Source organism: Ascaphus truei, chromosome 1 (genome assembly GCF_040206685.1).
Source record: "Ascaphus truei isolate aAscTru1 chromosome 1, aAscTru1.hap1, whole genome shotgun sequence".
Lineage (NCBI taxonomy): Eukaryota > Metazoa > Chordata > Amphibia > Anura > Ascaphidae > Ascaphus > Ascaphus truei.
In genome coordinates, this window is record NC_134483.1 from 512864414 (window position 1) to 512885458 (window position 21045).

Consider the following 21045-nt stretch of genomic DNA (forward strand, 5'->3'; position numbering starts at 1 on the left):
ACACACACACACACACACACACACACACACACACACACACACACACACACACACACACACGAAAAAGAAAGTACAGGCATACCCCGGTTTAAGGACACTCACTTTAAGTACACTCGCGAGTAAGGACATATCGCCCAATAGGCAAACGGCAGCTCACGCACGCACCTGTCAGCACGTCCTGAACAGCAATACTGGCTCCCTACCTGTACCGAAGCTGTGCGCAAGCGGGGAGACTATAGAGCCTGTTACAAATGCATTATTTACATCAGTTATACACGTATATGACGATTGCCGTACAGTACATGTATCGATAAGTGGGAAAAAGGCAGTGCTTCACTTTAAGTACATTTTCGCTTTACATACATGCTCCGGTCCCATTGCGTACGTTAATGCGGGGTATGCGTGTACACCCTCTTTGAATTCTATGGTTTTACATATCGGGACATAATAACAATCATCTGTTCCTTAGCAGGTCTTAAAATTAGGTAAATACAACCTCAGATGAACAACAACACATGACATATTACACCGTGTCATGATTTATTTATCAAAAATAAAGCCAAAATGGGGAAGCTGTGTGCGAAAAACTAAGTACACCCCTACTGCTTCCATACAAATTAAGATGCTAAATAGAAGACAGGTGCTGCTAATCAAATGCCCTTGATTAATAAATCATCAGCAAGTGTGACCACCTCTATAAAAGCCGAAGTTTTAGCGGTTTGCTGGTCTGAAGCATTCAGGTGTGTGTTAACACAATGCCAAGAAGGAAAGACATCAGCAATGATCCTAGAGAAGCAATTGTTGCTGCCCATCAATCTGGGAAGGGTTATAAGGCCATTTCCAAACAATTTAAAGTCCACCATTCTACAGTGAGAAATATTATTCAAAAGTGGAAAACATTCAAGACAGTTGCCAATCTTCCCAGGAGTGGACGTCCCAGCAAATTCACCCCAAGGTCAGACCGTGCAATGCTCAGAGAAATTGCAAAAAAACCCCAAGAGTTACATCTCACACTCTACAGGCCTCAGTTAGCGTGTTAAATGTTAAAGTTCATGACAGTACAATTAGAAAAAGACTGAACAAGTATGGTTTGTTTGGAAGGGTTGCCAGGAGAAAGCCTCTTCTCTCTAAAAAGAACACGGCAGCACGGCTTAGGTTTGCAAAGTTGCATCTGAACAAACCACAAGACTTCTGGAACAATGTCCTTTGGACAGGCGAGACCAAAGTGGAGATTTTTGGCCATAATGCACAGCGCCACATTTGGCGAAAACCAAACAGCATATCAGCACAAACACCTCATACCAACTGTCAAGCACGGTGGTGGAGGGGTGATGATTTGGGCTTGTTTTGCAGCCACAGGATCTGGGAACCTTGCAGTCATTGAGTCAACCATGAACTCCTTTGTATACTAAAGTATTCTAGAATCAATTGTGAGGCCATCTGTCAGACAGCTAAAGCTTGGCCGAAATTGGGTCATGCAACAGGACAATGATCCCAAGCACACCAGCAAATCTACAACAGAATGGCTGAAAAAGAAAAGAATCAAGGTGTTGCAATGGCCCAGTCAAAGTCCAGACCTCAACCCGATTGAAATGCTGGGCAGGACCTTAAGCGAGCTGTGCATAAACAAATGCCCACAAACCTCAATGAACTAAAGAAGAGTGGGCCAAAATTCCTCCACAACGATGTGAGAGACTGATAAAGTCATACAGTAAATGATTACCTCAAGTTATTGCTGCTAAAGGTGGTTCTACAAGCTATGGAATCATAAGGTATACTTAGTTTTTCACACATGGCGTCTCCCTTTTGGCTTTATTTTTGTGAAATAAATCATGACACGGTGTAATGTCATGTGTTGTTGTTCATCTGAGGTTGTATTTACCTAATTTTAAGACCTGCTAAGGAACAGATGATTGTTATGTCCCGATATGTAAAACCATAAAATTCAAAGAGTGTGTACTTTCTTTTTCACACCACTGTATATACGCCTGTTAAAAGCATTTGAAAATGTATTAATAAATTACAAGTGGCACCCAAAACCTTTATACAACATTCTTTTTTTCCCTTTCACTTGAATTGTATGCAATCACTGCCTGCATTAGGTTTTCTAAAAACAGTAGATACAATAAAAACTAAAATACGATATGTATACACACACTAAAGAAGTATCTTCCACATTTGTACTGGATTAAAACAGCTCTGCTGACAGTTTATCTAAAATAGATGCGTGGCACCTAATTGCATCTCTAATACATTTTTTAGTAATAATGCCTTTTCATGTAGATTAATTGATCTTTATTTGGGATTCCACATTTTCTACAACGTGCCTTAGATGTTCTTCATTTTGAAAAAAATACACATAAAGTTGTTTCTCCATCTTATGCAATTTATTGGACGCCAAAATATTTCTCTTCGCTTTTATATCTCCAAGAAATTCCAAGACAACGCGATGTAATTTGGCCAGCTGAGAATCTAACTGCTGAAACTGACTTGACAGCTCCTTAAAGAAAAAAAAGGAAAGCGTTAATTAAGTAATAATCCCTGAAGAACAGGGCATTATTGGCCAGTAATGCCCTGTTTTGAAGGGATTATTACTATTATAGGCTTATTTCATAAATAATAGACACTTTTGTATAGTTAAATAGATTTTTTTATTAAATTAAAATGGTAAATACATGAAACCACCTCTATATACTCTTACACTGCAGCTATCTATATCCACACACTGCCGCCCCCTCTATGTACACACACACACACACACACACACACACACACCACACACACACACACACACACACACAAACTGCTGCTACACACACACAAAACAGCACACCACACACAACACAGTGTCTCTACACACACACACACACACACTGGAGCTTTAGACACACAACACAGCACCTCCTCTACTCACTACACAGCGCCTCTACACACACAGCAGCAGCTCTACACACACAAACTCTGCTGCTACATACACATGCTACACCCATAAACACTGCTACTGACACACACACACACACATCAGCTCTACACTCACACAAATTGCTGCTACACATATGTAGCTAGGTCACCATTTTTACCTGCATATGGCCAGGATTGAGGGCGGGTGCTGCCAGGAACAAGCGGCAGACCCGACGGACAATTCGGAAGGTGGGGGCCGGAGCAGGGAGTAGCGCGTCTCCTCCGGTATGCGGCCGGTTGCCGGGGACGCGATCGGGCCGTTGCTAAGGCCGCGGTCGCTAGGGTCCCGGCGGCTAGCGAAGCAGGGCGTCGCCATTGTTAGTGCGGTTGCGCATGCGCAGGAGCCCAATAGAGCGGGAGGCTCATAGATAGCTCGCGCATGCGCAGTGCGGGATTGCCAGCCCCCAGGGTGCATAGGGGCAGAACCACATGACACCAGGGAGCCAATAGGGCTGGACATCAATGGGCAGACGAAAAAGGATACATTTCGCGGGCTTGAGCACGTTGTCAGTTGGTGAACGGAGCAGCTAGGGGAAGGAGGTAGGGTGCAGGAGTCAGTGACTCCCTGCACTAGGCCAGCAATCCCCTAGGCCCCAGATAGCCCTGAGTCATCCTAGCTGAGTGTTGTAGGGACAGGCCCTAGGTTAGGGACTCTGCCCCATTATCTATTTGTTAGTAGGGAACAAAGAACATTGCTTGTTTGCTGGGAGAGAGCTGGACTATTTCCAGAGGGGGATCGCCCCGGAGGGATCATCCTGTGGTGGATTACGGATATCGTGTAGGAGCTCACCGTGATCCTTTGTGAAGACCGTTGCAGGTCCGAGCACTGGAGTGCTCGGCAGGTAATCCATAAAATGAAGTGCACCAACAAGACCTATCACCAGACATAGCGCAGTCACACACGCACATGTATATGACTTGGTAGTGTGAGACATTGGGGTTACTGGACACGGGGTGGGATCATTCCGTGGGAGGTAGCGCATAAAGTGTTGGCGTCCGCCGTGGCGCAAGATAGCGTTAGCGTCTTACGAGACGCCGTGGTTAGTGTCTCCTCTAGGGAGGGACACAGTTAATGTGGTATGCACGTATGTTTCTATGTTCATAAGTAAACGGTATTGGTTATTATACATACAGTCTATGTGTTTATTGTGTGATGTCCTGCGAGGAACAATTCCTGCTCTGCTAGGAACCATCGCAGGTGGAGGCGCTGCACCGAGTACGAGAGTACTGTTATTCTTAATATATTGCCCCAGGTTCCCCGTGGCGGAAGCTCAGCCCTCCTGTGAGCCACCAGGTAAAGCACCACACCCTGGTAACACTGTATGTCCTTCGCACCCACACTATAATCTGCGATTGGGTGGGGGAATATCCGTTACACATACAACAGCACAACACACACACACACTGCAGCCACAATCAAAAATACAGCCACTTACTAAACTTTGCACTCTCCCCCCCAGCTCTACACACAACACAGCACCTCTACACCCCCCCCCCCCCCCCCACACACACACACACAACACTTCTATACACAACACACTTACTTCTTTGCAGTCTCTCCCCCCCTCCCCCCCCCCCCCCAATTCAACTGAATCTGCTCAGAAAATCTCAGTCAGCTCGGGAGGGGGAGGAGTCAAACCGTGGCTGATAGTTTTTGACCAATCCCCTGCCATGTCTCAGAGCTTTTACTTAATTCAAACCAATCCCCTGCCCTGTCTCAGCTGTTCTGAAAGCTGATTGGCTGGAAATAAACAGATTGAAAACTGCATTTTGCAAGCTGCTGAAATTCAGGGCATTACTATGGATAATGCCCGGAATTTTAACCAATCAGAGAGCAGGGTTTTCAATAATGCCCTGAATTTTTTACTGCTTTAGCCTATAATAACTAATAAATACATTGTAGAGGACTTCATTGTAAAATGCATGTGTTCAGCAGCACTGGGTACACATTTCCTAAAGAGTAAGTCCCACTTCATTATTTTTCACTTAAGCTTAAAAGGGGCATTGCCTCTTGGTCATTTTTTTTTTGATTTGTTTAAATAAATGCAGCAGTTCCTTATATTTACAGCAATAAAAGTATCCAACAGCGCAGATGTCGCTACCCAGAGGGCCCAATACGGCCGTCTATTTCAAAAGAGGAAGGGCTGTGGCTTCCTAAATGGTTGCTATGGCTATCCAAGGAAGCTTGCCACACCAAAAAAAAAAAGTGTTAAGAAGTGAAGAGTGGAAAAAAAAGTGCAGTATTATCCAATACTACCAAACTGATTTATTAAAAAAAACAAAACAAACAAAAAAAAACACCCTGTAGGATTTGGAATGAAATGGTGCTTCATATGTCAATAAAAAAAACGTCAATTTGGTTATTTGTTTTATAAAAGGAGTTATTCCTTTAAGTCATACAGCAATGAGATCAAATAATTTAATTATTAAAGGCATTTTGGATCGCCTTCAAAACACAGAAATGTATTAATTTGCGTGCATACTCATATTTATTTTTGATGCCACAGGTTCTCAAACCGTTTTCCATGGACAATCACTGGTCCCTGCTGATTTTAATGGTGGTTCCCCCAGAAACCATTTAAAATGAAAACCTGCTCTTTGGGTGCGTTTATATCATTGTCTGCAGACCAGTGCTAAAGGCTTGTGAAAGACCAAGGTCTAATAATTCTGATGTGTACTACCTGTATTTACCAATATATTGATAAACGGACCTAAATAAGTATGGTGAATGTTATCTTTGAACATGTATTGTAATATATACAGATACAAACACACATACACAGAAAAGGTACATATACATTGATGTAGCTTTGGCTGCCACTTACTGGAGCGTTCAACAGGAGAGCGTTCCCTCCAGGATACATAAAATCGTGAAGAGTCTTCAAATCAGTATCTAGTTTTGATAGCGCAAGGGACTGTTCTTGCTCAGAAACGGCTAGCTGAGTTTTGAGGGTAGTAATATTCTGATTTAATTTCTGAGCGACACATTCCAAACCATCATAGGTTCTGAACAATTGCTGCATTTTGTCTCCATCCAGAAGCTGATATAATCTATAATATATATTAAAAAAACCTGTAATTATCAGGAACCAAGGCACCACACACATAGGCAGAGGCAATACATACAGTAAAACCTTAAATCAGTCATCTTAAAATAATACAGTAACACCAGTGTATTTATTGGTAAATACTAGGGTAAGGCTGGGGGTGGGGGAAGGGAGAGGGGGTACCCTCGCAACAGCTAAGAATATGTTCTGTGGTGCTTCTATCTGGGGTAGATATGAACTAATACTTGTGAGAGAAAGGGACCCCAATGGAGAGCACTCAAACAGATGCACAGAGTACACAGAACAAAAGAAAAGTGTATGTGTTGATAGGTAATATGTACACGATAAAAAACATTTATTGGAGTCTTAACTCAATATTAAAATGAAGTAGGACGCTAAGTGCCCAAATAATTGAGACTCAATAGAGCCAAAAAAGCGCAGCGAAAGTAAAAAATACCAGGTCTCAAGTGTATAGTGTAGGCTGCTTCCCTTGATATGTGCAGGGTAGAGCCAGATGTAATCAGTGCCTCCTGGAGACTGTGTCCGTGTATTTGGTCACAGGTACAGCCACTTGTGGCTATTAGTAGTGAGTGGTATATATGTGTATATCACGTCACCAGGTATATGCAGGTAAGTGGAACAAGTGAGTAATTACTATAGTAAGCTCCCAAGGGACAGACTAAAATCACCAGTCATAAGGTAATCTAGGTCAGCAGATCGCTGCTATAATCCCTTGGGGGTGCTAGCAAGTCAAGCCACCATGAGAGTGAAAAAATCACTCACACACACTCACTTGAATTATACCTTAATGCAGATATCTTGATGGATGTACCTGCTGTACACAAGTGACCATAGGTCCAGGTAGGTAGAAAAAATATTGTAGTACACAAGTAGTGTCTACATACACTCAGGAACAAAAAAAACACGAGAGAAGCTGGTAGCATAAAAAGGCAGGCACCGTGCTTCTGCTCTGTGGCTGTATACACACTGGCTAATGCTTAGTGTTCTCACTAGTACATACACGGTTGCTGCTCTGTATAATCAAGTCTCAAGCTCAATGCTTTAAACAAACTCTCTGTTAGGGAGTTTGTGTGGGTGCCGGGAGCGCTCCGATCACGAGCGTTAGTCCCGCCCCTTTGACGCGATGACGTCACTGTTTATTGGTAAGCAGAATTAAATCTCAGCTAGTTGTAAAGAATGTGAATATATTTTTTGCCATGCTTATAAATGAAGTTGTCACCAACAATCTCGATGGTTGTAATACAGAGTGGTGGAGTAGCTGGGCCAGAAGGTGTTTTTCTCCTATTTGGAGGTTTGCTTAACCCTGTATAGATCTGCGAAGTTAGTAAGGCATTCCAGGGAGGTGGGAAAGTAGGGTTAGTTTGGGGGTTTTCAGATGCTAGGTGTATTAAAGAGGCAATCCAAGCTGTTAATTTTTTTTCTATACAGGCTTGAAGAAGGGCGTCTACGGAGCTGAATCCCATTCATTTCATCCGCGGGGACCACCAGCTTCCGGAGGTACTTATCTCTGTAGTGGGTGCCGGTAGCCACGGCAGAGTTCACATTATGGGCAAATTTCAAAGCTTTCAGGCCCTGCAGGCCTACAGGAAGCCGTGACGTCACCTGGTGCAGCTTCCTATTGGCCCATTTTACACTGGAGCTTTAAACTGCAGAGATACCGGCACCCCCTCCAGAGGTAAGTATCTCTGGAAGCAGGGGGCCCAGAGCTGAAATGAATGGAGTTCAGTTCTTGCTTCAATCCTGTATTTAAAAAAAAAAAAAAAAACCTGTTCCATGTTAGACATAGGACACCGAGGTCTATGTAAGGGGAGTGCCCAATCAGAGACCAAGACTATTCCTAGGCTTGGTCCGGTGAAGCAGAGGCAGGCTTTTCAAAGGTGCTTTGCTTGCAATAGCAAAGCACTAAGCATTGAGGCGCCGGAGAAGCCTAGCCAAGCTGAGGACAAGTTCTAGAGACGCGGCCAAGTTCTAATATCGAACGAAGACCCGGCCAGTGGGGTAAGTCAGGCATCTATCCTGTAGATAGTACCGTGGTCTTTATGGATGTGGAGTGGACAGGGTAAGCCTTCCTGAAGCAGGCGCCCTGCACCTAGTTGGGGCTAGGGTCTCCCCCCAGAGCCCCAGTTGGGGTGTTTTCCCCTTGTTTTGTGTTACTTTGTATACCTGCTGGTTTTACCAGAATGAACCTTATTTTATTCCACTACCTTGTCCTGCCTAGTGAAATTGATCCCGGAAGGTAAAGGTGTTAAAAGTACTGGTCTCCTGTGACATATCTATTAATAATGTCTATTAACTATCATAGTTGGCCCTTCTCTGCAAAGTGCAAACACTCCCAATTTCCATATATGTTGAGTCATTTCATAATGTTCATATCTACCGACATGCAAGATCACTTTAGCTTACTATTCCTATTCACTTGGACATTAAATTATAGCTCTGTTCTCCTATATGTGGTATTCATGGGGATTAGATTTCTTCCCAGCTGTACCCTTCAATTCTGTTTAAACCATTTCTTATACAGTTTCCATCCCTTAAAATATAGTTTTTTTTTTTTAAGTTTAAGATTCATGTAAGCTTAATAATTATCCACTTCATGGGTAAATCGGCTAAGAAAGTGATCATGTAAAACAAATCTTATTGCTGTTGTATTTAGTAATGCTTTAGAGGTTGAGGTCAATATTGACGAAGCACTGCTGAGCTGTACAGCTTAGAACCAGGCAATAAGTTTGACCGTTAAAGGGACAATATCTCCTAGGACCAAAGTGCCTTAATGGTGGTGCCATGTTCAAGTGTTTACATCCGAGTGATCAACACCTTTTACAAAATCTGACAACCAAGTATTTTAAAATCATATTTAAAGTTAGTTATTCTATAAACATGATAAGCTGAGGGTGGGGGGGGGGGGGGAGGTAGTTTGATTTTCTCTGGTTGCTTCCTTTTGTCTCATTGTGTGTTCAGCAAGTGCTTGTACAGCCCGAGTCCCCTCACTATATTGGCTTTGTGATAAGGACAGGGTGGGATGAGAGTAAAGAATGATAAATAAAACACCTGACAAAAAATGGTTAGATTTGTTTACAGAATCCATCATGGTCCAGGTACGCAAATATTATCCTAATATTACATTAACACAAATGGCGTATCTGCGAATGTCAACAACATAACGTTAAGTCCCGTATCCTCTTGTAAAGAGCAGTGCGTTAACCATAACGAACGTTTATAATAAAGGTGCAAGTGAGGCGTGACCATAAGACTGTATAGCCACAAAAGTGTGTTCAGATTAACGCGGGTCGTGAACGTTATGTTAATCAGGTCATGCCTAAACTTGGCTTTAAATCACATCCAGACCCTGAAATGGGGCTTTTATAGGGTCTGGGTAAGCATAACATCGAGTTAACTAAAATTGCCTGCGCCTCTCTTTCTCAACTTGATTTAAAGACCCATTTCATGGTCTGGATCGGAGTAACCGGACAGCCATAATGTCACATAATTGGAAGATAATGCAACAATAACGCGATATTAAGCCTGTGCTAATAAGATGTAGAACGGCTGTTTTTGCCTATCATTAGCTTGGAGGATACACTGATAACCTCAGGGAACGTCCGTTCTTGTTTCAGGGAATGCTATATTATGAGCCCTGAATTAGAAGAGATTTTGTATATCTAGCCCCATATTATTCAATTCTTTACAAAAGGTGTTTTTGACCAGATTGAGCCACCTATGCTGAAGCAGACATCCTGAAAACCTGACCTGTTGGTGGCCCTTGAGGACTGGAGCTGGCCACCCCTGGTGTAGGGTCTACTTTGTTCTGAATCCAGACTTCCCATATACCCCTATTTTAGCAAGAATGATCAAATATATAATTATATTTTATCTTTACAATAATATAGAGAATTATAACGTAAAAGGAGGAGATGAATAATAATACAGTAATTATTAACAGGTTTTGTTTGAGTATTGCTGGTCCTGTTCATCGATATTTAGGATATAAATGACAAGTTGCGTACCTGTGAGTGGCAGAATCCTTCGAATCGATATTATTTCTTGGTTTTGATGAGGACAACAAAGTGGTATCGGACAAAATCAACAGCCGCTCTTCCAATTTCTTGCCGCTCTGCTTTAACTCTTGAATGATGGTGTCAAGTTGACGGTAAACATGTCTGTGTTTTCTCAACTCGATTTCATAAGCCAGCTGAAGAAACTCAAAAGAAGCCTTTTGTTTCATCAAATGGTTGCATACCAGATCTTGCCTGGATGCGTATAAATTCTGACGGGCAATCTGCAGATCATAGTCGCCTTTCACAATAGGCATATTTAATAACTGGGCATTCTCCTTCACCAGGCCCGGAAGAGATTTGCAGTTAATTAGGTCAATGTGGTTTTGAATTTGTAACATCTCTTTCTTTAGACTTGAGAGTCTCGCTTTGAGGTTTTCTTCTTTGTCCAAGGGCTGCATATTCCAAATAAATAAATAATAATAAACAGATGACAACCGTAATACAATGTACTTTCACGTAATAAAAAAAAAAAACACACTGGTTTGTTGCCATCTTGCAGAACTACAGTGAGCATGACATTCTGAGCAAAAAAACTGGGACTAGACTACTAGAAATCATATTGCTGTGAGTGAATCCCCAGAACATGGACAATCAATATTTATTAAAACACTTAGGGGACTATTCTAGTAGCTTCGATAAGCGAGTTAGACAGTTTTGGGCACTTTGAGCGAGTTTGCATTTGCAGCTATTCAGAAAACTTCGATAACTTGCCAAACTCGCTCGAGACCTGCTTCTCGTCGATCAGCTCTCCTCGGGAGCTCAAACTCACTTTTTTTTGAGAAATCGAGCTATTCAGGTAGCTCCGAGATTCAAAAGAACAACGTAGGATGGGCTGGAGAATCACATCACTTCTGCAACTCGCAGAGATTCTGATCTCGCCACCTTAAGGGCGGCAAGGTGGGATCCGCGATGTGACTCAGAAGAAAAATGTATTTTTACTACATCGGATTGAAGCCGGTTGACTCCTGAGAGGACATGCATTAATACCAGCTCCGGAGACCCCCTGCTTCAATCCTATGTAATAAAAATAAATTTACAGAAAGCTTCATTACTGCTGCGGCTTAGCGCTAAGGTAATGAAGGGGTTAAATACCAGTGCCTGGTTTGTTGGGGGTAGAGGGGCGGGTGAATGTTGGAGTTGCCCCAGGGTGGGTGTTTAGGCCTACTGGTAGGGTTGCGGGAGGAGTTAAGCCCTTCATTACCTTAACGGTTCCTACCGAGGAGTTAACCCCTACCGCTACACACCCAGTAGGCCTAAACACACACCACGGGGCAAATATGACTTTCACCCATCTCCTCTACCCCCAATAAACATCAAAATACATCAATTAAGACTATCCAATACACCCATTGGTTGCCAGTTTGGTTACCTATGCCATCACTGGGAGAAAAACCCCAATGGCAATTAATGGGCACCCTATTACCCCCCATTCCAACACATACAGTAAAACAGTACAATAATGGGCAAAATTCCTATTATTCACATCTGGATAATGGTGCATTTGCCCATTAAAATAAAATATTACCCAGACAGCATATAGTAAATTAAAGTTGTACCTTCCCCTGCCAGGAGATGCAGCTCTTACAGACTGCAGGCAGATCGCAGGGGCAGAACGTAGAAAAAGACAGAGATAAAGGCACTGCTATCCCGAGCGGTATTGACATTTCCCTACCTAACCGTATCTGACTTGCGATGACTCTTTCTGAATACCGTGATAACACAAACGTCAGACCGTGAGGTAGGTCATGCCAAACTGCTTGATTTAGTAGTGATATTATCAAAGCTACTAGAATAGGCCCCTTAAACTTATATAAATTAAAAGATACATTTTGCTGGAGAAAGAAACATCTGAAAGATATTAACAGGTATGTCAGTTTTGGGATGTGTACTGAAAAACCAACATGAACTTTGCGAAACCTCATGAAAGATTGAAAATACAGGCATACCCCAGTTTAAGGACACTCACTTTAAGTACACTCGCGAGTAAGTACATATCGCTCAATAGGAAAACGCCAGCTGACGCATGTCAGCACGTCCTGAACAGCAATACCGTCTCCCTACCTGTACCGAAGCTGTGCGCAAGCGGGGAGACTATAGAGCCTGTTACAAATGCGTTATTTACATCAGTTATGCACGTATATGACAATTGCAGTACAGTACATGCATCGATAAGAGGGAAAAAGGTAGTGCTTCACTTTAAGTACATTTTCGCTTTACATACATGCTCCGGTCCCATTGCGTACGTTAATGCGGGGTATGCCTGTATATAAGAATGTAGCATTTTAACATATTGATCTCAAAGCTCTGACACCAACAATACTTCTTAATTCAGTGTCTAGACACACATTTTTCAGTGGAAGAAACGTTAGCAGGAAGTTTCAAATGCAACTAGAATACGGACATCGGACACGATATAACTCATTCTTTACGATAAATTGTAAATTGCACAAGTCTAGTAAAATTTAGGGGGTTACGCTCTGAAGTGCATTAGTGCCGATCAGGCACTACAGCAATGGTGGCCCAATCAAAATGATTGAACCACCTATGCTGAAGCAGGGATATCCTTAGAACCTGATCTGTTCGGGGCCCTTAAGGACCAAGTTTGAGCACCACTGCTCTAGAGCATAACCCCGTAACAGTAGCTATATCTGTATTAATAATGTCCTCTTACCGTGTTCTGCGTGGCATAAATATTGTCTTCTGCCCACTGTAAACCAGCCCTCAAACTTTTCTCTCTAGCCTTTGATTGAATTAATTTGTGTTTTGCACAGATATAGGCCAACTGAAGTCTCATCATCTCTTTGCATTTGTCCTCATGAGCATCGTCATCAAGAGCAGAAGGTTTTTTTGTGGCCTCTAGTTGAACCAGCTCAAATTTTTCATCGGAGCCGTCGATAAATGTAGAGAGAGCCTCAAAAAAATGTTCTTTAGTAAACAAAGTGAGTGCGGCAGTGCTTTGTTCTTCACTTGACAAGTATTTCTCTAGCACAATTTGAGATAGAAAAACCGGATGAGAACATGACTCATCATCTGCTTCAGGAATGGTAAAGAACAATATTAGTTTTTGAACACCTTCGATAATAGTCTGAAGTTCATGATTTAGCTTGTTACTTGTGACTTGCAAAACACTTAATATCTCCTTTAATGCTTTAGCCTCTCCTTCCTCTTTATCTTTCAATTTCAAGCCCACGTGACTACTGCCTGAAGCCATCACTTGAAGTTTATTACGTCGACCGATATGTAGACTTTTCAGCCTCTGTAGAGCATGAAGGTCTTCCTCGAGTTTCTCTATTTCCACTTCTTCCATTGCGGCTGTTTTTGAATGAGAAGATTGGCAGGTTTTCAGAACTTCATCCAAAGCCTTCTCATCTAGTACAGCTTTGCCAGATTCTTCTAAGGAGTTAAACGCTTGTAGTTTATCATCCGATAGCACATTCTGCTCACTTGCGCTTGTACAAAACCAGTCTAGGAAGGATCTATCAACAGTAGTTTCAAACAGCCAGTCAAAATCTTCTCCGTCTAGATTGATGGCCTTGGGATAACCCAGTTTTCGCAGTGTTTCCACAAATCGATTTCCCGAACTCATGATTACAGGCTACTCGTTGCAAAATCTACAAATTGAGCAGTTAAAAATCCGATTAGTACAAGAAGAGAGAGCCTCCAGATAATATTACATACATTACTATAAAAAACATGATTTAGTATTCTTGCACAACAAATACACAAATCCTGCTCGCCTCCCAAATTGGCTTGCAATCCATTATAGTGAAATTCTGTCACAGAAAGACTGGATCCCATGGTGACCGGGCGCTCGGCCCCGTGCGCGTGACGTCACCCGCATTTTAGAGGAAGAGTTTTGTGGCCAGGCTAGACGCGATGGGGAGGCATGTTGGAGGGCGTGGCCGTGACATCACAGAGCTGGTCCGTCCTCATTGGTCGAACCGCTCACGTGACCTGGCCGTTGCGCGTGAAATCAAATTGATCCGATTCCTCGCGCGATCATTGCCTTAAGGCATTGTGATCGCGACGCACTCCTCTGCACGGTCTCGCAAACCATGGACGCGGCCTTAGAGTCCTTCATTTGATTTTGCAAATGTCATACTTTTATGTACATCTTGTTTTCTAATACTCCACTGTTTAAAATGTTGCAACTAACACTTGAGAACCGCTGTACTGAGTATGGAGTACTCACTATTTTTTCCATTTGCAACTTTACAGTCCCACCGTATTATTTTCCACCTAGGCCGGGATTCACTAACCTGCAATGCTTTGTACCGACGTTAACCACCATTAAAGTCGTGGATCGGGGTGCGATATCCAGCATAGAAGCTTGATCATTCTGCCCATCTAGATTTTTCTTTAACACGGCTACTGTACTAACATTTTTTTTTTAAATTGTGGTTTGCTTTAATGAGATTAGGCACACTACTGATTTTTAAAAAAAGTTCCTTAAACAGTCTCAACGTTTATGAAATAAAGTTATTCCCACTAATTTTCCGTTTTTTTTTTACACATTTACCAGTTTCTCTTCTCCTTGTCTTGTAAAATAACAGCTCATCAAATCTCTGTTTCAGTGTCTTAAATCACCACGTGTACGTACTCTGCAGCTAAAAGAAACACAGGAAGCCCGACATTAAAAACAAACTACAGACCTTTTTTTTACATTGCTCAATACTCAAAATGTACATAATACACTGCAGGGTTTTGCAGATTGGTACCTAACTTTTGTGGCAGTGTGAGGAACAAGGTGTTAAATAATATACAGTACAAGTGTGATTTAATATACAGCACGAGCGGTAGATCTTCGAATCAGGAAATCTCGTACGGTGTGAAGGCTAAGAGAAAGATGAAAAAAAATATTACAAACTGCTTGTGAATTTTATTAAACATTTTTTTTCCCATACAGATGTAGCCAGACTTACAGCCCCATGAGCCACGGTATGAAAACTAAAACACAGCAGCTGCCTGCGGGGGTTCGCTCTGCCGGATGGAACCCCTCAGATAATTTTCCGTTGCCGAACACTGAATCTGGCTACATCTATATGTAAAAGTAACGCTTTCATTTGTGTATTATAAATTTAGTGATATAGTTACATAGTAGATGAGGTTGAAAAAAAGACGTAGGTCCATCAAGTTCAACCTATGCTAAATTTAGACAACAGATACTTTATCCTATATCTATACTTACTTATTGATCCAGAGGAAGGCAAACAAAAAACCCCAGTGTCATATCATCCAATGATATCTCATAAGGGGAAAAATAAATTCCTTCCTGACTCCAAGAATTGGCAATCGGATTAATCCCTGGATCAACATCCTTCCCATGTATACTTACAGTATTTGGTATATCCCTGTATACCTTTCCTTTCTAAAAAGATGTCTAACTTTTTTTTGAAGATATCTATTGTATCTGCCATCACAGTGTCCATGGGTAATGAATTCCACATTTTAACTGCCCTTACTATAAAGAACCCTTTCCTTTGTTACTGGTGAAATCTCTTTTCCTCCAACCTAATGGGATGACCCTGAGTCCTTTGTACTGCCCGTGGGATGAATAGTGATGAATAGTTCTTTTGAAAGCTCCTTGTATTGTCCCCGAATATATTTGTATATAGTTATCATATCCCCGTTTGGCCGCCTCTTTTCTAATGTAAATACATCTAATTTAGCTAGCCTCTCCTCATAAGTTACATTGTCCATCCCCTTTATTAATTTGGTGGCTCTTCTCTGCACTCTCTCTAGTTCCATAATGAATTTTCTTAGGATTGGTGCCCAAAATTGTACTCTATATCTATTTCATTTTTTTTTTAACGTTTTGGGAGGGATGTCATAAAAATAAAATGTTGCATCCACATTTTCTCCATGTTCGCAATGTATATACATAAAAGCAAAGTAGCGATAACTTCCCTACCACATGCCGAACAAGTAACTAACCAGTTATTGATCTTTAGGACCTGCTAAATATGCATAGTTGTAAGGTAAGGAGCAGTAGCACTTTGGGTTTGCATAGATTAAATATTGGTGCTCGTCTCTACTGCCATTAAACGTCCAACACTGATTTAGTCCCTGCCCCCAAAGAGTTTACAATATAATTTGTGTCACATAGCGATTGTGTCACTTGCCCAAAGTTAAAGAGCACTGGACCAGGTTCGTCCACTTCACAGACGCTGACAGCCCCACAGGAAAGGAAGCGCTCCAGTGCTGCAGCGGGTCATTAAGCATACACACGTACTCATGGGATCCCCGCACTGTATGTGCTGCTGGCGATCAGAAGGCTACTCTTTTGCTTTTCGCGCTGCTGTCTACTACTGGCACTTCCTCTTTTGGCTTCAGTCACGTGATCCACTTCAGTGTCTACGGGAAGCCAGGGAGACCAATAATCCCCACAAAGCCTTTTACACACTAACGTACCGCTTCTTCCCCCCCCCTAATCTCATGACAAGTATTATATATTTTATTTTCACATATGTATAATTGTATTTATAAGATTTATAATAAAACATTTTTAAATGAAACACAGGAGAACACATACTAGATTATTTATTTGTGAAGAAATGTTTCTGCGGGGGTCTGAAAAAATAGCGATTATATATATATATAACGTATATTTAAATTAAATCACAAAGTATAAAAATCTCAAATCGTTTTTTGTTGCTTTAAAATTACTTTTCGTGGTGCTTTCTCAGCATTTCCTTTGGCCAGCGCCCTCACTCTCCAGAGGTAAATTTATTTTCAGATTTAAAATGAAAAATACAATTGACGTTTCACAACGAGTGAGGCTGCGAGCATCTGCACGTGCATGTGTAATTCACGTCAGGACCCGTGTGAGGCGGCATACCCATTGTTTTCAACGGGCGGAGGATTTTCAGAATGCAGTTCCGGACGTGCGATGTCAATGGAACGTATGTGCAGCTTTAAGTGCCGGTGTGCTTCCGCCACCCCACTGCAGACCGCACGCAGTGTCTCTTCCCGCTGTACTCATCCCCCTATCTCCTATGCGCCTACTCCTCTGTCCACACACTGCTCCTCCTCTCTCCACAGACTGCTCCTTCTAGCTTTCTGCTCCTCCTCCTCTCTCTGCGTATCACGAAGGGCAGCAGAGCCACTGGCTCCTCACTCAGGTTCCAGCACTGTGTAGGGAGAGAGAAGGAGACCCTCACTCCATACCAAACACACAGAGGGATAGGTGTGTGTTTGTATTTGTGAGTGTGACTGGGTGTCTGTCCCCACTCTCCTTACTCAAAGTGTGGCACTCACTCCCTGCGACTGGATGTAATTCTGTTCCCACTCCCCTAAGTGTGAGTGCGTGTCATTTGTTCCCTATAACTCCCCTAAGTGTCATTCTGTCCCCACCCCATGTGTACATATTTGTTTTCACATTGATTAGCTGTTCCCCTGTGGCATGGCATATATTTCCTTATTTTAAATATGACTTTCTAACTCCATTTATTTGCTCATTTATTATTTAGTTACAAATATTAGTTTATTTCGGTGGCAAAAATGTTACCCCCCCCCCCTGCACTAGTCTATGCTGTATATTTCTCCTCGCACTCCTATCCTCTTCTGTAGCATACTGTTGTATAGGAAATGACACAATTTTGCAGTAATTAATGCTATCATATAGGTAAAGACCTATAGCAAATAATCCTGGACACCATGATGGAAGCATCACCTCCATTAGTACAAGGGGAAATTGATACATTTGAAATAATGGTTCATGTGTTATTTTCAGATCCAGGAACCCCTCGGTTCCCAAGATACCAATAAAGGTATAAAGGTATATTAAAGCAGCGATTCATTCACTTTTATATATATATATATAACATTTTGTTTACAGAATTTCAATCGGGGTCTTTTCCAGAGCTGAATCGTGCCGCTATTTTTCATGCTAGTTGCAAATGTTTCCCTCCGTTTAAGGAAATCAAAATGGCTGCCAAATTCTGTGCATCGGGTGGGCCAATAGGAAGCCATAATATCATCGGAGGGAAGACTTGCGGCTTCTTATTGGACAACCACAGTGGCCATTATTAAGTGTCCATGAAGAATACCGGCAACTAAAATGGGGTTGTATCTCGGGTGTCCCTGGAGCTATAAATAACAGAATTCAGTTAAATTATGTAAAAAAACATAACAAAAACCATTTTACAAAATGGACATGATTGCTGCTTTAGGTATGAAATAACTAGAGGGCTTAATCCCTTCATTGGTATCAGGATAAACCGTTGATTAATGCTCTCATGAGTTTTAGGTGTTTAATGAAAGATGTTTTCTTTGCATTAAAAGTTGTACTTCTATATTCAGATCAATGTGAATGGTACTTTAATATACAAGGATATATTACAATGTCATTCCACGTGTTCATGTCTATGTGTGTAATAGCAAACAACACATTTACATCTATCTCACCTTATAAAATAAATGGAAATTCATTTCATTTCACAAATAATTTTCCGTACACATCTACAATGCAAATATAGTTTTGACACCTTATAGTGGTGAAAACTGCAATCTTTTGCACAAGCGTTATTTCCTGCTGCCATTAAACTTGAGAAAGCACCCACCGGTGCAAAACGTGTCGTAGAAGATCCATTTCCCTTCTTTGTCTATGTTTGGTGTTTTTTAACATGATCCAATCAAGTACTGTAGGTTTTTTTTTCCCCAAATGTGGCGAGTTCCTTTTCCCTTACAGCCTGGGGTCAGCGTATATCACCGATCCTTTCCCTATTTTTTGCCATTAAACATAGAGTGGCAACAAGAACACAGCAGGTGTGAGCATAGGCTTTGCATCTTGGGGGTGGTCCTATGATCTTGAATGTCCATGTAAAAACTATATCCAGGGCATACATTTTTTTATTTTATTTTTTGCAAATGGCCTACCAGATAGATTAGGGCAGTTTACAGTTTCACCTATCTCCTGAGTTTTTTTTTTTGAACCCCCAAAATAAAATAATTTTAATTTAAAAAAAATCTGTTGTTTTGAGGTATTGAAATGACATATGGCAGCATATGTATGGCGAGGCTTAAGTAGGAGCTGGCAAGTCAGTTTAGCAGGGAAATTACTATAATAAGCCTGCCATTGGCAGATGGTAGGCTGCTGTTTCATACCCTTTATATTTACAAAGAACTATCATTTTGATTCATAAACATGTATTGCTTATACCACAAAACGACAGTTTTTAATCATTTTTTTGGAGTATATTGCAAACATAGATGTGATCAAAAGATAAGCTGCTTGGCTCAACCAATCCGGCAATTTTTCTATCTGTCCTTTTTGCTCTAAAATCTTTTGTACCACCTTAGCTTTTTATTCTGCATTTCGCAACTGGGTTTCAATCTGTTCTTCAATCTTTACTTTATAATGTTATCAATGAACCGTGAAAAACAAAAAGAAACTCATCTATCCTAGATACTGTTCAGCATACTATTTTCTATCATGCTTCAGGAGCATTCATTTCAAATACAAAATATTCATATTTGTGTGGTTGATGAATCTACTATATTCTGCAGAAAACATTTGATAGTAAACACAACCTGTATGGTGATTTTGTCTGGTTTCAGGATTAAACTTATAAATGGAACTAATCACCTGCTTGAACGAATGATGGGATACACTTTTTGTACATTTGTTTAAAATGTTTTTTTTGGGGGTCAGGTAAGAAAAATAAGCTAAAACGTACCAAATGGGTGCTCTGTTAACTTGAATTACTAATGCAAATCTAGTTCAGTTTAAGCATGTGCAAATCAATCTCTTCCCTTATTCATATTTATTTTCTTCCAGGCATTTCTAAAGAAGTTAAGCAAGTTAGGTAAGTTAAATTAAATAAATTCAAAACTCTAGTAGCCAAGTTGACATTGCAGAAGTGTAGGTTGCTCATAGGTTACGATAGTGATATCTTTTAATGGACCAACAAGAGATGAAATTCTGGTGTACAGGATTTTCATAACCTCACAGGTCTCATTCACGTGGAACTTTCATCGATTTCAAACCATAAATCTCCTTTTCTGTGTGTTTGAGGTTTCACTATACACTACACTATATTTTCATCTACAGTATGAAGAACTTTCTGTGACGGTGCTCGTCTCCGATCAGGAAGCGGACCCGCAGGGTTGAGGTAAGGATGCCAATTAACCGACCAGAGCCCAGGGACAGAGGCCTGTTAGAGTATCTATAGTCAGTAAGCAGGCAAAGGGTTAGGGCAGGCGGCAGTGGTGCAGAATCCAGGCGGCAGGCAAATGGTCAGGGCAGGCGGAAGGCAGCGAGGTCTGGGTTACGGTCTGGGGTCAGCAACAGGAATTCCAAATGAATAGGCTAGCCACAGGAACAGGGAAGGTTCCTGATCAAGGAAGGCTCAGAAACTAAAACCTAAGGTGGTCTGGAACACAGGGAAACATATACAATGCTCAGGCAGGGGCTGGAAGTCACTGGCTGCTATTTAAGCCCTTGAACAGGTGCAGCCAATAGCAAAGTTCTGGAGGAGGCTTGCCAGCAACAAAGATGTCCACAGCAGCCAGGTAAGGGCAGATTCCAGCCAAAGCCTGTACTGGAACCCTTACACTTTCTTGTTGGTGCATTAAAAGGTATCACAGTCTACAACAAACCTATTCAGTAAGTCCAGCGATGTGTGAAAAAAAAGGTGTATAAAGTGTTTTGTATTGCCATTTAAAGCATATAAAGGTGTGGTTTTAACATTCATACTCCCAGTAAGATGCTCATGTGGATTTAAGGCAGTAGTTCCACTTGCTTGCTTTAAAAAATAAATTTGTTTGGTACTCTGCCCCCGTCCATCTGTAGTCCTCCGATATCCAGGGACCTCCTGGCACTGGAGCAGTCTTTTACCAGGTGGATAGATATACAAAAATAAGTGCGCAACCCAAAATCCACCTTATACAGTAGTGTTACACAATATTGTGTTAAAGTGCAATTAGAACTAACTTGTGCAATATATGTGATACTAAATTAT

At 41.5% G+C, this 21045-nt stretch overlaps 2 protein-coding genes across 16 annotated transcripts in view; one reads left to right on the forward strand and one right to left on the reverse strand.

Moving 5' to 3' along the window:
* Positions 1-1897: 1897 nt before the first annotated feature.
* HAUS3 (HAUS augmin like complex subunit 3) lies at positions 1898-17061 on the reverse strand. 7 transcript variants are annotated; one of them, XM_075570997.1, is made up of 7 exons: positions 16751-16799; positions 14808-14919; positions 14604-14691; positions 12756-13695; positions 10034-10476; positions 5787-6012; positions 1898-2500 (listed from the first exon to the last, which is right to left on the reverse strand). In XM_075570997.1, the coding sequence occupies exons 4-7, from the start codon at positions 13668-13670 to the stop codon at positions 2285-2287; spliced, it is 1800 nt and encodes a 599-aa protein (XP_075427112.1). In that variant the 5' UTR covers positions 13671-13695; positions 14604-14691; positions 14808-14919; positions 16751-16799; the 3' UTR covers positions 1898-2284. The 7 variants fall into 7 exon arrangements, with proteins under 7 accessions (XP_075427112.1, XP_075427096.1, XP_075427104.1 ...); XM_075570981.1 differs by lacking the exon at positions 16751-16799 and adding an exon at positions 16317-16422; XM_075570989.1 differs by lacking the exon at positions 16751-16799 and adding an exon at positions 16317-16422 and having other exon boundaries at positions 14803-14919.
* POLN (DNA polymerase nu) overlaps positions 17008-21045 on the forward strand; it is a 207820-nt gene continuing 203782 nt past the window's right edge. For 4 of the 9 annotated variants that reach the window (XM_075570860.1, XM_075570929.1, XM_075570947.1 and 1 more), the window contains exons 1-3: positions 17008-17270; positions 19863-19890; positions 20136-20196. The gene's annotated coding sequence lies outside the window, so the exon portion shown is untranslated. The other 5 variants (XM_075570880.1, XM_075570908.1, XM_075570900.1 and 2 more) reach the window with 5 other exon arrangements.

Excerpts from the sequence above, each read along its gene's own strand:
- HAUS3 (XM_075571007.1), bottom strand. The coding sequence starts at position 13,670 with ATGAGTTCGGGAAATCGATTTGTGGAAACACTGCGAAAACTGGGTTAT. Across the intron at positions 6,013-10,033 it reads AAGGATTCTGCCACTCACAG|ATTATATCAGCTTCTGGATG; the intron begins GTACGCAACTTG and ends TATATATTATAG. Across the intron at positions 2,501-5,786 it reads CTCTCCTGTTGAACGCTCCA|GAGCTGTCAAGTCAGTTTCA; the intron begins GTAAGTGGCAGC and ends TTTTTCTTTAAG.